Source organism: Myripristis murdjan, chromosome 19 (genome assembly GCF_902150065.1).
Source record: "Myripristis murdjan chromosome 19, fMyrMur1.1, whole genome shotgun sequence".
NCBI classification, from domain to species: Eukaryota; Metazoa; Chordata; class Actinopteri; order Holocentriformes; family Holocentridae; genus Myripristis; species Myripristis murdjan.
The window spans coordinates 22720880-22736380 of NC_043998.1; the positions used below are offsets into that span (position 1 = coordinate 22720880).

Here is a 15501-nt window from a genome sequence, read left to right on the forward strand (position 1 = left end):
CGTGGAGACTTTTCTGAGCTTGTTGGCGGCCCAAAGAATCCAGACGGAGCTGGACGGTGCGCCGCCTCGCTATGACGACTCCACCCACGGCGAGGTGCCACTCACTTAACCGTGTCGAGGCGAGTAGAGTCGAGCTGAGTAGATACTAATGGAAAAGGGGCAATAGTTAGACTATACCTGCACTGTGCATATGTGCCACCAATCACCGGACAAAAATTACTACTTTGTGATTTCACCTGGGTGAGATAGCACCGCTTTTATAACCAGGGCTAAGCATAAGTTACCATGGTGACCTAGCCGGGTTAAAACTAAAGAGAGCCACCTTCGTGATACAGGAAAGCCTGGCTTTAGACTCAACATACCTCGCTAACCCACTAAACCTGCTTCGTAGTACACCACTCTGTCCGCCATTTCTTCCTCACACAAACATAAAAAGCCATCAAAATGATTAATGTACCTAATTCAAATATGCATTAATATCAGTTTCTGAGTGAGTTTACTTTGAGTTTTAGATTAGCATGAGGTGTGTTGTGTGTTTGCTGCCTCCTCTTCCTCCTCCTTCTCAAACCCGGGCAGCTCAAAGTTTAATTTAATTGCGTAAAACAGCTGTAACACTGTAACAAAATGTTACCGAGGAAAACAACACAATACTTAACTAATGCTGCTCCTTGTGCCTTTTAAATTGCCCCTCGGGGAGAAATAAAGTGTTTTGAATTGAACTGAATTTACCGTTTCTGTCGCCGTTGGAGGCAGAAGATGCCGAGGAGTCCGCTGCGTTGTCGGCCATATTGCTGCGGACCAGAGCCACTTCCTCCTCTTCCTCCTCTTCTTCCTCTTCGTCTCTGGCGGTGCAGGTGCTTCTTGGCGTCTTCCTGCCCTCCTCGGGACGAAACTTTACCAGCCCGAACACACTTTCTGTTGTCGTTTATAGCCCTGAATCATGCAGCAGCTGCCTCACCGTAGAGTGCCTGTACAGAGAGTGGCGACAACTCCGTTCTCTGCAACACACACACACACACACACACACACACACACACACACACACACACACACACACACACACACACACACACACACACGGAGCTAGACAGGAACGCCCACAAACGTCACATCCGGTTTTAGCCTGGGTGGAAAACAAAGCTTTAGCGACCGTTGAAAACAACGAACGGACAATGGTTACGAGCTGAGGCCTGTATCACGAAGCGGGATTAAGGGGTTAGCGAGATAACTTCAGGCTCAACTCCGGATTTTCTGTATCACAAAGCTGGTTCACCTCTGATCGGGATAGAAAGCCTATCCTAATCCTACATAAAGCACCGCCCCCTGGCCAATCAGCTGTTTGCCGAACCATGGCCTGCCCAATCAGAGGATCCATTGAACGACGAGTCCAAATGAGGAGAGCATTATAGTCCAGTCATTTTATGAAAAAACCTAGGACAAATTGCAAGAGAAGCAAACTCAACTGATTTTGTATCCTCAGTTTGTCCTGAGTGAGGGGGAAAAAGTCTATACAAAAAAAGTCTAGACTTTTTTCCCCTCACTCAGGACAAACTGAGGATACAAAATCAGTTGAGTTTGCTTCTCTTGCAATTTGTCCTAGGTTGACCCCAATTTTGGCCTAAAATTACTGGACTATTACGGCGTGAAAGGATTTTCCTTGACCGATCATATCCGTTAGATTATAATGGAAGGCCAGAGATGGACAGAGTAGGCCTACTCGACCCCAGTACTTGAGTAAGAGTAAAAATACTACTGGTCAAAATTACTCCGTTACAAGTAAAAGTAGCTCAGTCGACATGTTACTCGAGTAAGAGTAAAAAAGTAGGCTACTTGCTTTTAAATGTACTTAAGAGTACATTTAAAAGCAAGTACAATTTATAGGACCTTGTAACTCTTGTTTCAGAGAATTAACTCTTGGAAACCACCTGCACTAATGTGCTTGCGTGTAGAACCACAATGTTATACAAAGCCTGCAGAAACACCTATAAAAACAAGTACAATGAATGAGAGCATAAGAGGATCATAAGAATGAAACTCGTAGTCAGCGGATTCATCTCTTTCTTCTCCTGATGCCGCCATTGTCGCAGTCTTGTTTTGAGTTGTGAGTCTAAAGAGCGTGGTTACTTTGGCGTTATCCCTATATGGGTAGGGGATGCCATATTTCCGCTTTTACGTAGATCCCAGTGGAGAACGTGTACTGTGATAGGTTTCCTTCTTTGACAAACACAGCTTGTGTCCAATAGTATTTTAGAATAAACAAAACAAACAACAACAACAACAAAAACAGCCGACCTTAAAGTAACGAGTACTTTTCAGCTTTCCTAGAAATTTACTCGAGTAAGAGTAAAAATATTTGTCTTGGAAATGTATTCGAGTAAGAGTAATAAGTATCAAAGAAATCTAATACTCAAGTAAAGTACAAATCCTCAGAGTCTATACTTAAGTACAGTACTCAAGTAAATTTACTCCGTTACTCTCCACCACTGTGGAAGGCTTTATAGTTATGAAAACTTCCTAGAAGGCCTTTCCAGTCAAATAGGCCTACAGAGAGTTTGTTTCTATTGTGAAGGCTATCCCCACTGGTATGATTGAGTTAATAAAATGTCATTTAAGTTATCAAAAAGTTAATGTTCAAATACCTTCTCTAATGATTGGTGGGTTTGATATAATGGCTAACAAATGCACAAACAAACATGTCAGGAAAATTTTATAGAGACATAATAAGATTTCACCAAGAGGAAAAGTTCATTTGGGATTCACAATTGAGTGGAATAAACTGGCATAGAACGTGGTTGTGTCCCTTCCAGTTCTGTCCCTCAAGATCAGAGAGGTTCATTTTAAAATTTTACATAATATTTATCCTTGTAATAAGTCGATTTCCAGTTTTGCTGATGTGGACGAAATGTGTACTTTCTGTGGAGATGAGCCAGAGACAATTTTACATTTGTTCTATGTTTGCCAAATGTCTTTAATATTTTGGAGGGACATGGAAAAATTCATCCTTCATAAAACAAGACAGCCCATCAAATTAGGACCCAGAGATATTATCTCAAAATTTGAATATAAAAACAAAACAATATGTTTCATAATAAATCTTATGACTCTAATGCAAGTTTCACATCCACAGGATGAAATTTTCCAAGACCCTACCTAACTTTAATGTTTTTGTTGTAGAATTAAAATATTATATTGATCCTTTAGAGCTAATGACAAATAAGAAATGTGAACGCACACTTCTGCATTTTAAGGTTATATTCTGTAACCCCAAAATAATATGAAAATAATATGAAAACAAAGCACCTTAAATCCTGTGTGCCATATTTTATTTTATTTACACTTATTGTACCTGTTATTTTCTTTAGATATTTGTGAAATCCTTACATCCTTATTGTCTGTATTTCTCTTGATGTCAAATAAAGATTTGCATAACAAACAAAAAAAAAAAAAAAAAAAGGATAGTGACGGCATAAAAAAAAATATCCGTTAGATTTTGCTGACGACTCTCTGTATCAGAGAAAGGATGTAACACTGATTTGAAGCAGCACTTCAGCTTGGCTAACAGCTGCCTGTTATAGCTGACTCTCATTTAAAATGGCACAATTAATTAGCTCTAAATATTTTTGGGGGGGAAATTATTCCTGGGTGAGAGAATGGGCCTGATTGACAGCTCGCTGATGCAAATGTGAAAAAGGATCATTTGTAGCCTACGCTTCATTCAAGAGGGCGAGTCGGCCTTTACATTTGCCTTTTGTTCCTGCTAAATTCTAACGCAGCTCAGTAGGCTATATGATTTTATTCAGGCTGTCAACCTGATGTGCTGACGTGATTGAATTTTGGCGTCCGGTTTATTTTATTATAGCCTGTATAACAGACTATAATAAAAATGCAAACTTAACAAATGCAATGATGTTCTTGTGTTTAATTTTCTCTTCACACGTCAGGGTTTCAGTGAAACGTTTCGTATTGCCATGGAAACCACACAGACTCAGGCAAGATATAGGCGGAGTAATATTTTCAGTGATGAGGTTTTTAAGCGTCATTACACAAGAGGGTGTGTTTGACCGTTATTATTGTCTCGGCGGTGATGCGGCCGTTTGATAATGTCCGTCCTCACTGATATAAACAGCGATGATTATGATTTTTTTCTTGCAAATTAAATTGATTGTTTTTTTCCCCATTCCATTTATACATGTTTACTCAGATATTAATTAAAGTAATCATATTACTATGTCATAGTCATTACATGGGAAAAATTTGCACTTAGTTTAATTTGTTTTACTAAGATTTATACATTTTACATTTGCTAGGTGAAAATTGTAAAACCTCAATATTTGATGGACATTTTTTCCTCTAGTCGAGAGCTCTCCAGGGGTTGCAGTTTTTTTTTGTTTTTGTTTTTTCGAGGAAATTTAGCATTCACTTAAATCTATAAATGATCTAGGCTACATGTACTCAGAGTCTAACAAGTTCTACTTTACTTGAGGTTACTTTGACAGTTGATATGTTTTTTATATTATTATTCTGCAGGCCGTGTTACACACTTGAAGGAGCTGCAGTGCTCCTGCAGCTTCGAGGAAATCCTTTTGTGGTGAGGTAAAAAAAAAAAAAAAAACAGAGAAATTACCTCTTAACATCAGCCTTGCACCCATTTCCACACATTTCCACATGAATGAAAAGTGACAGAGTAAACATGTTTTAGTTTCCCACCAATTCTTAACATCACCCTTAAAAGGTTGTCTTATGCATAAAAGCTTAGTTTTGATTCTTTCAAGGACCATTGAATTTATCATGAGCAACTAGAAACCTATAGGAGGTCATAATTACACATAAAACTCGGCCAAATTAGCCACCAGGATGTCCAACAAATATCTTCTGGAGGATTCTGTTCCTGTATCTCTCGTTCGTCACTGAAAGACGAGGAGGCCGACACCTCGAGGGAAACGTTCCCCGCTGAAGGACCTGCACAACATCAAACCTCACAGCTTCAACAAAATAACACGATGCCAAACTGTGCAATTTAGATTATTTTTATGTGACTTTGGAAAAATGTATGCACAATCACTGTGCCACTGAACCACAGTGCATAATTACACATATAATATATTAAACTTAGAGACAGGCTAACAGAAATGGCACATTAAGAGAAGAAACGTTCTGTAAGGACTAAGGCAACATGATTTTAGACAGCATACATTCACGTACAAAATGCAGTTCAAGGTGCTTCAGAAGAAAAAAAGATTAAAGGCACAATGCAGCATTACAAAGATGTGCTTTAAGGTGCTGATTTTTTTTTTTAAGGTGGTGATTTTTCAGATTTTCCTGAGAAGAGCAAAGCTGCTCTGCAAACTACTGGCCTTCAGCTAGCAGCTAGATGGCGCCCTTGTTTAGAATTAGGGTTAGCCAAACAGTGACTAAGCAATACAGAAAAATAAATTAATCATACAATAATCCCTTCAGAGACATCAGACTTTTCAGACCAGCTTGTTTGAATGTAACAGTTATTTCATGGAAAGTGAATCAGGTCAACTGGACTTGTATGTTATATGTCTAGAGGACGTTTCGCCCCTCATCCAATCAGTTAATGCTGTTCATTACACTAGGTAGTCTGACAACCACAGACTACCAGTCTACCACAGTTTAAATGAAAAAACTGTTTTCCTCCTGAAGGAGGTTGTCAGGGCAACAGCTCGGTGATTTGGTCCATAAGAATTAAGTGTTAAGGAGCCAGTGAGGAGATTTCTGAACCCGTACGATGTGGTCCCTGATTTTAGTACAAGTTTGAGTCCGGGTGGCCGCGCGTTGGACTCCCTGTAGGTTGCTGAAGTCACACTTGGACAGATGAGCTTGCTCCTCAACAAGCCTGGCCCTGTTTGTAAGAACAAGGCTGAAAATGTCCAAATTAAAATGGCTGCATCTCCTGAGACACTTTTGCCTCTTTTCCACCAAAAAGAACCTGGTGCTAGAGCTAGTGCTTAACTGTTTCCAACCAAGAACTGTTTGCTTTTCCATCGGCCAAGAGCCAAGAGGAGCCAAATCAGACCCACGTCATTACATCAGCGGAAAACGTGATCACGTGACTGTGTGTGGGTGTGAAAGATGCTCGCTCGGAATCACAATCACCAACATGGACGACTTCATCATAGTGATGCAAGTGCTACTCGTGTCTTTACAAGCCTACATTGCGTTCCAGAGGCGAAAAACGCATTTATTGCTAGCATACTGCTTTTTATTTGCTGAGAATGCAACCAGTTGATTTTTGTATTAAAAATGGTGGTTCATAGCGTTTGCTGTTCCTGTTTGGGTCTGTAACCCCGCCCACCAATGACGTGGTGGGTCGCATCATCGGTTCTTTCTCTGGCCCGTTTAGCCCCTGCTTGAAGTTGGTGCTTGCCTGGAACCGGTTTGGAACCAGTTTGGCCGGTTCTTGGGTGGTGGAAAAACAAAGAAGCGGTGCTAAGTCAGGCACTGGCTCTGAACCAGCCCTGGAACCTCTTTGGTGGAAAAGAGGCCATTGACTGCAGGCATTCGCTTTGGCTCTTGTGAAAGCTCAGACCTTCTAATTTCTTAGTACATCATCAGAATTACTCTACTGCAGTATTAAGAGCAACAGAAGCCAAACCTCATGGGGAATTTAATATTTTGCTCACCTAAAAAAAAAAAAAAAAATGATCGATCGATTCTTGGTTCAAATTTGTTCACTAAATATTGTTATTCAGCATGTTTTTTTCTGTGCTACAAAAATTTCTGCTGCTACAAAACCACAGGAGGAAACATAAGAATGTCTTTAAGTGCCAATGCAGAGCCTGAGGTTAGATAATGGTTAGAGGCAACTGCCCTCTTGCTTGCTTAGGTAAAATGTGCCACTTAAAAAAAAAAAGATATAACAGTGCTCGCAGGTAGCAAGAGAGCATCAAGTGTGTGACTTAGTTTGTGGTCGGGGCCGGAAAAGCGTTTGTCATGTCAAAGGAGCCTAGCAGTTTCAGTGGCTGCGCTGTAATCCAGATACAAATGAAGTTTCACGTCACTTGACTCCAGTTTGTTGAGCTATAAAATTTGGTCGTGAGCCGGATTCTGCTGCAAGTAGCTAATGAGACATTTTGGTATTTCCAGTTGGTCGATGCAGTGCATCCTCTTGACCCTTGTCAGGTGACCTTGGATGGCGATCCGGCAGTATGACTTCAAGGCCTTTGGATTTCCTGGAGGAGAAAAATGACAGAAAAACGTGATCATTTGGGTGACCAAATAATAATAATAATAATAATACAGTAGTCTACTTTCACCACAATCGTTCAAGGGCCACAAGAATATTTTATTACATGTGTTGTCAGTATTTATTCATCTGAACAACGAGGTTTTGTCATGCAGATCCTGCTGATGCTGAATCACAAGGTACAGACTGATCTAAAGAATTCCCCATGTGTTGTTGTGTAATAATATTTACTGGTTGTGTAAATTTTGGTATCAGGATGAAGTCGACTACTTTGTCCAAATTTGAGCTTGTTTAATGATGAAGGAACAAACGATCCAGAACAACAAATGGCCCTCATTAAACCTCTGGGGTGCAGAATTTGAGTATTTAACAGCAGCGTATAAAGTAATAGAGTACTAATTTCACTAGGATATTGAAAAAGTTCAACTTTACACAGTGCAGATTCATCTGGTTGAAATCTCTATTTTTTAATTTATGTTTTAGTCAAGTGAAGTAAATGACTGAAGTTAAAGAGTCTCAGTTAACTGAATCATCACAGCACATGTGTTATCCAAAGGCTGTGCTTTTACTCATTTGTACGATTTTATTTTATTTTTTGAGAGAAGCTGCCTGTCTCTGCTAAAAGAGATGAAAGGAGAAAGCTCATTTACAAAAACTCAAAATCAGCTGTGGATCAGAGGAAGCGCTGTGAGACGACGACACACAAGGAGAGCAATGAGATCTAGGCAATCTGTGTGTGTGTGTGTGTGTGTGTGTGTGTCCACTCACGGAGCATCCTCTTCCTCCTCTTCCTCCTCTTCTCCTCCAGCTCCTTCTGGATCTTGTAGATCTTCTCTGCGAGCAGGTGGTAGTACTCATCCTGGCAGAAGGGAGGAAGAGGGGAGAGGAAAACGACAAAACAACAAAGAGTGAGCTGTCGAAACGAGAAACGAGAAGGGAAACACCAAAGCACAGAGATGCTTACTCTGCTGTTGGCCGACTCATACATGTTGCTCTCGACTCTCCTGGCGTAGGCCACCAGGTTCTCCATCTGCCGATCCTTCAGGTCAGCGGGGCCCGGGGTGGGGAAGATGGCCTGAACGCTGTGGGTGGAGGAAGAGGGAGGAATCGCTTTTTTTTTTTTTTTTTTGCTAGTATTGTTTTGTTTTGTTTTTTTTCCATAACCAAGGCACTGAGGTATTCAACAGCCACAGCCTGAGGAGTAGCAATTAGTAGCATTTCTAATGCTGTTTTCCTGTTAGGAATACAAAAGTCATTTCTTTATTGAGCGCTGTCTAATTAATAAATGCAAAAGTGGTATGGCTGCAAAAATGTAACTTGTATCTTAGCTTTGATTTTTCACTCAGCAGCCATAACACAGCAGGAAAATGTACTTCTGGATTCTTCCTCTATTAGTTTTTGTGGAAATCAGCATTAGAGTGATGCATGGCAGTATATAGCTTTTTTCTCATTTTGGCAATTCATGACAAAGCATATTTCTAGGCAGCCTATAAGCCATTTTTGCTCATTGAAGCACACAAGCAATGCGAGCAGCTGGAGAAATAAAATCTATCCAAGATCAGTAAAACAATAAAGAATCTGCACATGCTGATCCTTACAGTCTGTGCACCAAGTAGGTTCGCAGGTCCTGTGAGATGTTCTCATGCCAGCTCCTCCTGGAGGAGAGAGAGAGAGAGAAAGAGAGAGAGAGAGAGAGAGAATGGCTTTATGATTTAACTGGAAAACCAAAACAAAACCACACACACACTAAAAATCCGCTGCCTGAAGACCTGCATGCTGAGCTGCGGGGACATGACAATCCATCGATTCAACAACAGGACCGATGCAAAGTGACACCATCAATCATCGTCATCATCATCATCATCTTTCACGTCACATCACGACCTTTTTGAAATTCTCACAGCGCGCTTATGTCACCATTTCCACCTTTACACCTGAAACCGAGGCAGTGGATAGTATTGTCTGATATTGATCACAGACTTTGTGATATCAGCACATGTCAAAGTGTTGTGATGAAGCTTGTGATTGACACCCCTACTGAGCTCTGTGTGTGTGCGTGTGTGTGTGTGTGTGTGTGTGTGTGTGTGTGTTCCTCCTCACCCCTGGTTGTTCACAACGTCTTGCAGCTGGTTGGCCTGTTGGTTCTCAGGGGCCTCTCCCGCTCCTCTGTTCGCTGCCGGCGGATTGTCAACTGCACTCAGGACACAACAGGACAGATGTTAGGATGTGATCAAACTCCTGCTCAGCATCAAGTGTTGAAACTAAAGCCTGAAGCAGGAAAATTTTAAATTAAATTAGTAATTAAATTAAATTAGTAATTACAGACACCAATAACTGATATTGAGGGCCGCTATTCATTTGTAGTAAATTTGAAAACTGCAGTCACCATTTACAGCATTACAAAACGGCAACAAAAACCTTGCTTATGAGTAAAAAATGTTAAATTAACATTTTATACTTGTTTTAAAAAGTTAACTCAAAACAATTTAACCCTTTCAAACCTGTGAAAATTCACGATTTCTTCAAAAAGCATGGGAAATAGGTGATACCAAATTCATAACAAGCTTAAAGAACTTTACTGAAAAAAAATGCTAATTTACAACAACAAAAAAAGTACTTGAAAATTGGCATAACAAGAAAACTATATTTATGGTTATAATTATTTATTATTATTAAAATAATGTATTTAAAACATCAGATCAGTGATCAATGCATCAGTGTCAGATTTCTTGTGTTTAAATATCTGTAAATGGCTCAGATTCTTTTCACAGGTATTTAATACTTAACACAAGTCAAAATTGCTTATCATCACCGTCTCTATAGGACAAAATCTCTTCAAATAGGATCCGTAGCTTTTTGAAAGTCAACTTGGGGGTCCAGAACATGAAACGGTTTGAAAACCCCTGCATTACAGGTCCTGAAAAGCTCAGGGTTAGCAGTTTGACTCCCACAATAAGACAGTTAGCATGGTACTTTTAATCAAATGCCAGCTGCTTGGTCCAGCTAGACTGAAGATGCACTGAGATGCAGTCAAGAGCATGATCACAATTAAGGTTTTACTGTTGTGCTGCATGGTCAGATACAGACACTCACACTGCGGGTTCCTCTTGTCCCCGGCATTCTTCAGTGGCAGGCAGACAGGACAGTCGTGTCGTGTGCAGTTCTTCCAGTGGGAGATGATCTGCCTGGACGACGCACAGTGAGCCACTGAGGATCACAGAGGGAGCACAGAGAGAGCGTAAAGAGTGAGAAAGAGTTACACGTGGAGTGAAGGAATAGTAAGAGAACATGAAATGAACAAAGAAAGCACATTCAGGGAAATACAAAAAAGAATTACAACTGCCAGGACACTGTTACCAAAAAAGAGCTGCTTAATCAAAAATACATTTTTGTCTACACAGAAGATTGTGCCAGGAAGTTAACCTTTAAGCAGAAACAAGCTTGCCTGTCAAACAACAGGAACACATCGTAGCTACCTACTGAGTATATGAACCACATAACCAGGCTTTTCCCTGCCTATCTAACTCAAGTCTTTGTGGAAAATTCCAGCATGAGACGTCAACATAACGAAAAAGGTGGAACCAAATTGCAAGAGTAGTGCAACACCTGGACATTCTACAGTGCACACATTAGTGTTATCTTGTAATTCACCCTCAAAAAAGACAGCAGGTGCCAAGTATGTTTTGATTTAATGACTCAATAGCCTTTTTGAGACAAGTATATGGTATATTGCTAACCTTATAAAAGTAACAAACAATATCAACACACGGTGCAGCACTCAAACAACTTAAATCCACTCTGACTCTGAGGTGAAGAAAATAACTCAGCGCTCAGTCTGTTTCACCTCAACAACCCCGAGCCCGCTCAGCATCATGGACAATGATGTTCCCTGGAGCTAACGGTGCAGCAGAGAGGCTGCTCTCCACTGCCAGAGATGTAATGTTAATAACACAGCAAAGCACTCCTCCTCCCCCTCATTTTGTTATTCTCATAAAGGCAGGAGACTGTAAGACGCTTTCAAATTAAGAGTAATCATGATACCATCACGATAAAGAGCATCATGATGGTATCAAATTCGGATTCAGTCGTCCCCGCCATATAAAATAAAGACCCTCATTTGTCACAACCTTTATTTTCCATCTTTTTGTTCCACCTTGGTAAAAATTTTAGTCCCTGAGGACACCTTTTTCTGTCAAATTGTGATTTTTTTTCATGTTGAGTGAAGGAACAAAACCCTGAAGACCCTGATGGCATCCCTTCTACTCACCCTGACAGGACTTGCCAGCCTGGCAGTGCTTCATGTGGTTGAGGACGTTCTTCATGGTGCGGCAGTGGGGCAGGTTGCACTGGCGGACCTCCCCGTTGGCCTGCTCCCGCCGCTGGCACTTGTGCGCATGGAGCAGAAGCACGAGCTGCTGCTGGATTAGTTTGCGCTTCTCAGGGTCGGTGGTCGGGGGCGCCCCGGCTGCAGCCGCTACTGCCAAGACTTGCGCGCCAGGGTCCACCAAACCTCCCTGGGCATCGGGGACCATCCCAGGGGCCTCTCCCACTGAGGGACCAGAGGGGCCACCCACGCCTGGCTGTGACTGCTGGGACGCCTGGTGATGTGAGGGAATAAGGAGATAAATGGGAGGAGACAGGGGATGAGACAGGAGATGGAAGCAAATAATCAAGGTGGGGTAAAGTAAAAAAGAAATAGTGAAGGTAGAAAGGTGAAATAGAGGCAAGGTAGGAGGGGAAGTGAGAAGAAAAGGAAAAATGGGAGGGAATACAGGGTCTGACATTGATGGTTGCCCGAATGCCAGGGGCAAGTAAAAATAGGAGGGCAAGTAGAACCTGTTCAAACTTGCCCGGGCGGGCAGGTGAGTATATTTCTCTTCCTTATCATGTTTTTCCTCTCTATTGGGCTGATGATGTCGGCGCCGACAGGATCGATTTATATTCCTCTTACAACATGAACGCTATCAAAGCAAAGGGATTTTTTTTTTTCATTTTCCAGGCACAAAGGAGCTCTAAATCATGTCTGTTTTACCACTTGTCCACTCTCCCACTTCCCACCATTTAAGAGCAATTAAATCACCCACTTCTGAAGAGAGAGACAATGTACTTCTAATCAGTAAATAGCTAGTCCATGCCTGTCTGAGATTTAATGTTAACAGTGTAGACCAGGCAATCACTGAAATGTACTTAATTAATGAAAGGGCCCCGCGCACCAACCACTCTACAACAGTGCCTGGTTTGCATGAAGCTGGGAGTGTGTAATAGCAAATATGACGCCAAGACATCCTCTTTCCTCTCTGCAGACTAATATAATCAAAATGCACTTGAGTGTCATAAATAATGCTGTTATTAAAAGAAAGTCAAATAGAGAAATACAGGATAATATTTATGTAAATATAATCACCCAGGCCTTCCTCCCTTCATCATAACGTTAAACGCAATACATCTTAATACTTAAATTGACTATCTTTTGCAAGTCGGTTTCTTTGCATACACGCACAGCTTTTACCCTGATATATCACTCTGAAATCCTCTCATATCTCATACAATAGGAAAAAGCTAAGCATGTGCCATGTCTGAGATATTTAGATATTTATCTGTGGAAGCTGACTTCCAATGATGCCGCCTGCCACTGAGTTGATAGCAAAATGCAGACGTGATGAAATCACGGCAGGGTTGCCAAGTCTGCGTTTTTTCCGCCAAATTGGGCTACTTTTTAAGTGTTGCCGCGGGTAACAAATTTTGTCCGCGGGTTGGGCTTGGGCATACAGATGATGAATAATGCCTATGAATAAAGATTCATATTTTGAATGACTAATGAAACCTGCTGCCACACGTTTGAGCCCACCAGAGAGATGCTGGCCTTGTTCAATACAGTTCTGTATGACAGGGACCAGGGCGAGGGATCTCAACATGTCTAAAAAGAAACTGGACAGCGCTGTAAATAGTTCAAGTTCATGGAGTTTTTTCCCGTTCTTTTTTATGTTGGAGACAGCCAGCAGTTTAACAGGTGAGCTAAAATGATTTTCAATTGCCTTTGCTTGGGAAATTGCCTTTAATGTTTATGATGTTATTTTATAGATATTATGGTGCATTTTGCAATTATAGCAATGCTGTTGGACTTTAAAAGCAACATATATGGATTTTTATGGGCATATTTTTAGTTCTGGTATTGGGATGATTTTTGGGCCGTTTTTATACCCGGTTGGGCGGGTTTTGGGCTGGTTTTGAGTTGCTGTTTGGCTGCTTTTGTCTCACAGATCTGGCAACCCTGAATCACGGTAGCTATTTCGTGTTTTGACGGGTGGCTGTTTTGCTGGTTATAAGATCGCAATGGCTGGACATGGCGCTGTCCCTGCTCCCTAGTTTTGTGCTCAGCCCCACTATTCCAGCTGCTGCCACACGCCATCCACAAAAAAACTAACAATGGCAATTTGAGCATAACAATCACTCAGAGCCATGGGCCTAAATTTAGCTCTCCCACAAAGCTAGCACCATTAGCTGCCTCAACTGACGCCAGTGGGAAAGGGTCCGAGTTGTGATGAGGCAAAATAATTATGAGGATTCCAACCACTGGCGCACTTAAAGACTCAAATAACAGAATGAGAGTTGGTATTACTGACTGCCATTTTGTTATGACTACGAATTGATCCATAACATTAGAAGTTAGCCGGATGTGTAGCTTTTTAGCAAACCGGCTAAACTAGCCGTTAGACATGGGACCGTAAATCGAAGTCCCGCATTCAAACCCCGCTAGCGCTAGCTGGATACGGACAGGTTAATCTATCGATATCAGCATTAAGTGGGCAAAGTTATCTTCTCTCGTGTGTCTAGGTACAAAAAGTGTGATGAAATTTAGACATACCATTTCAATATTTGTAATCGATATTTCAGGGGTAGCATATTTCCATAGTCCAGTAACAGCCTATCAAATAATGCTACCGCTACTCTATGCATCGGCTTTGCGCATGCGCAGAATCGCAAGGCAGCATTTCTCGACAAGCAGCAGAAATCGACAGAACACCAGCCACTTCACTTTCACTTTCACTTCAGTTTATTGTCTGACTAGTCTGAAATTTGTCTTGCACTTTGGTAGCTCCATTTACAAACATTTAACATGACATTATACAATAACAGGGCATCACGTAATTACATAATTGTAATTTACATGACAATTATTTAATGACTGCTAGCATGCGAGCTGACACACACACACACACACACACACGGCTAGCACGCTAACAGTGGCAAGCTACGACAAAAACAGAGGAGTAATCACACGTCCTCTTCCTCTTTCGGGCAAAACCAGGCCGCTGAAAACGAACAAACTTAACAAATTACACCGTAACCAGTGATATCGAAAAGACAATACTTACCATTTCCATCGAAAGCGCCGGAGAGGAGAGTTTAGACCTCTTGACTGAAGGCGGAACGTCCAAATGACAAGAGGGGGAAAGTCCCGTGTACAAATTACTCCTCTTTCCTGGGTTCGCCTCTCGATTTCAGCCTCGGCGTATCAACCCCCCTCCCTCCCTTGTCGGATTTTTTGTTCTTTATAAATTTCTGCCAGCGGAGGAGGAGGAGGGGGTCGGTGAAAGTAAAGAGGGAGACACACGTAGCGGCTTCCCTCTAAACTTACACAGCCTCTTCAGATGTAAATAAACTGCCCCTGGGTCTCTCCTCTCATGATTGCATCCGTCATTTCAGCCTCCCTCAGCGGAGTCTAGGTGAAGATAATGTCGGGCAGAAAAGGCTTTTTTTTTGGCTGAGAAGTGATGGTGGTGGTGCTGCTGGTGGGAGCGGGTGAAGATGAGGGGATGCAATAAAATATAATAAAATAAAGCCTACTAATGTGCAGCTGCAACGATAGATTAAAATATAATGCATGCACGGCAAAAAACAAAAGTTTGCTATCAAGGAATGCATGACACTAATAGGGACCAATCCTGTCATCCATTAGAGGCCCGCAACCTGAACCCCAGTTATTTTTGTGTAGTTGAGTTGGAAATTGATTTTATTTGGTAATTAGTTACCCTCTCTCCCAGGATTTCTGAAATACAGAAATGTGAAACGCTGAGAAAATATGAGAAGTTTAAAATCAATAAACACGGTACAATTTAAAAACAATAACAGAAAAAAAAAAACAAAGCAAGAGAGGTTTAAAACGATAAAAGGAGAAACAAAACAAGAACAAGCAAAACATTAGTTTATGATTAGAAGGTGGCAATGTACTAACCCCCCTGACTTTGACTAGTGCATGCATGCATATTTTAGCTCCAGAAATACATATA

General features: G+C 41.4%; 1 protein-coding gene across 5 annotated transcripts in view; it reads right to left on the reverse strand.

The window, feature by feature from the left end:
- LOC115377643 (histone acetyltransferase p300-like) overlaps positions 1-15501 on the reverse strand; it is a 39155-nt gene that overhangs the window by 11669 nt on the left and 11985 nt on the right. For 2 of the 5 annotated variants that reach the window (XM_030077539.1, XM_030077540.1), the window contains 4 exons: positions 9311-9401; positions 8809-8865; positions 8175-8292; positions 7979-8069 (listed from right to left, as the gene is read on the reverse strand). In XM_030077539.1, coding sequence (XP_029933399.1) covers positions 7979-8069; positions 8175-8292; positions 8809-8865; positions 9311-9401 — 357 coding nt within the window. Of the gene's footprint in view, positions 1-7978; positions 8070-8174; positions 8293-8808; positions 8866-9310; positions 9402-10303; positions 10418-11477; positions 11809-14586; positions 14662-15501 lie in introns of those variants that run through there. The other 3 variants (XM_030077538.1, XM_030077537.1, XM_030077536.1) reach the window with 3 other exon arrangements.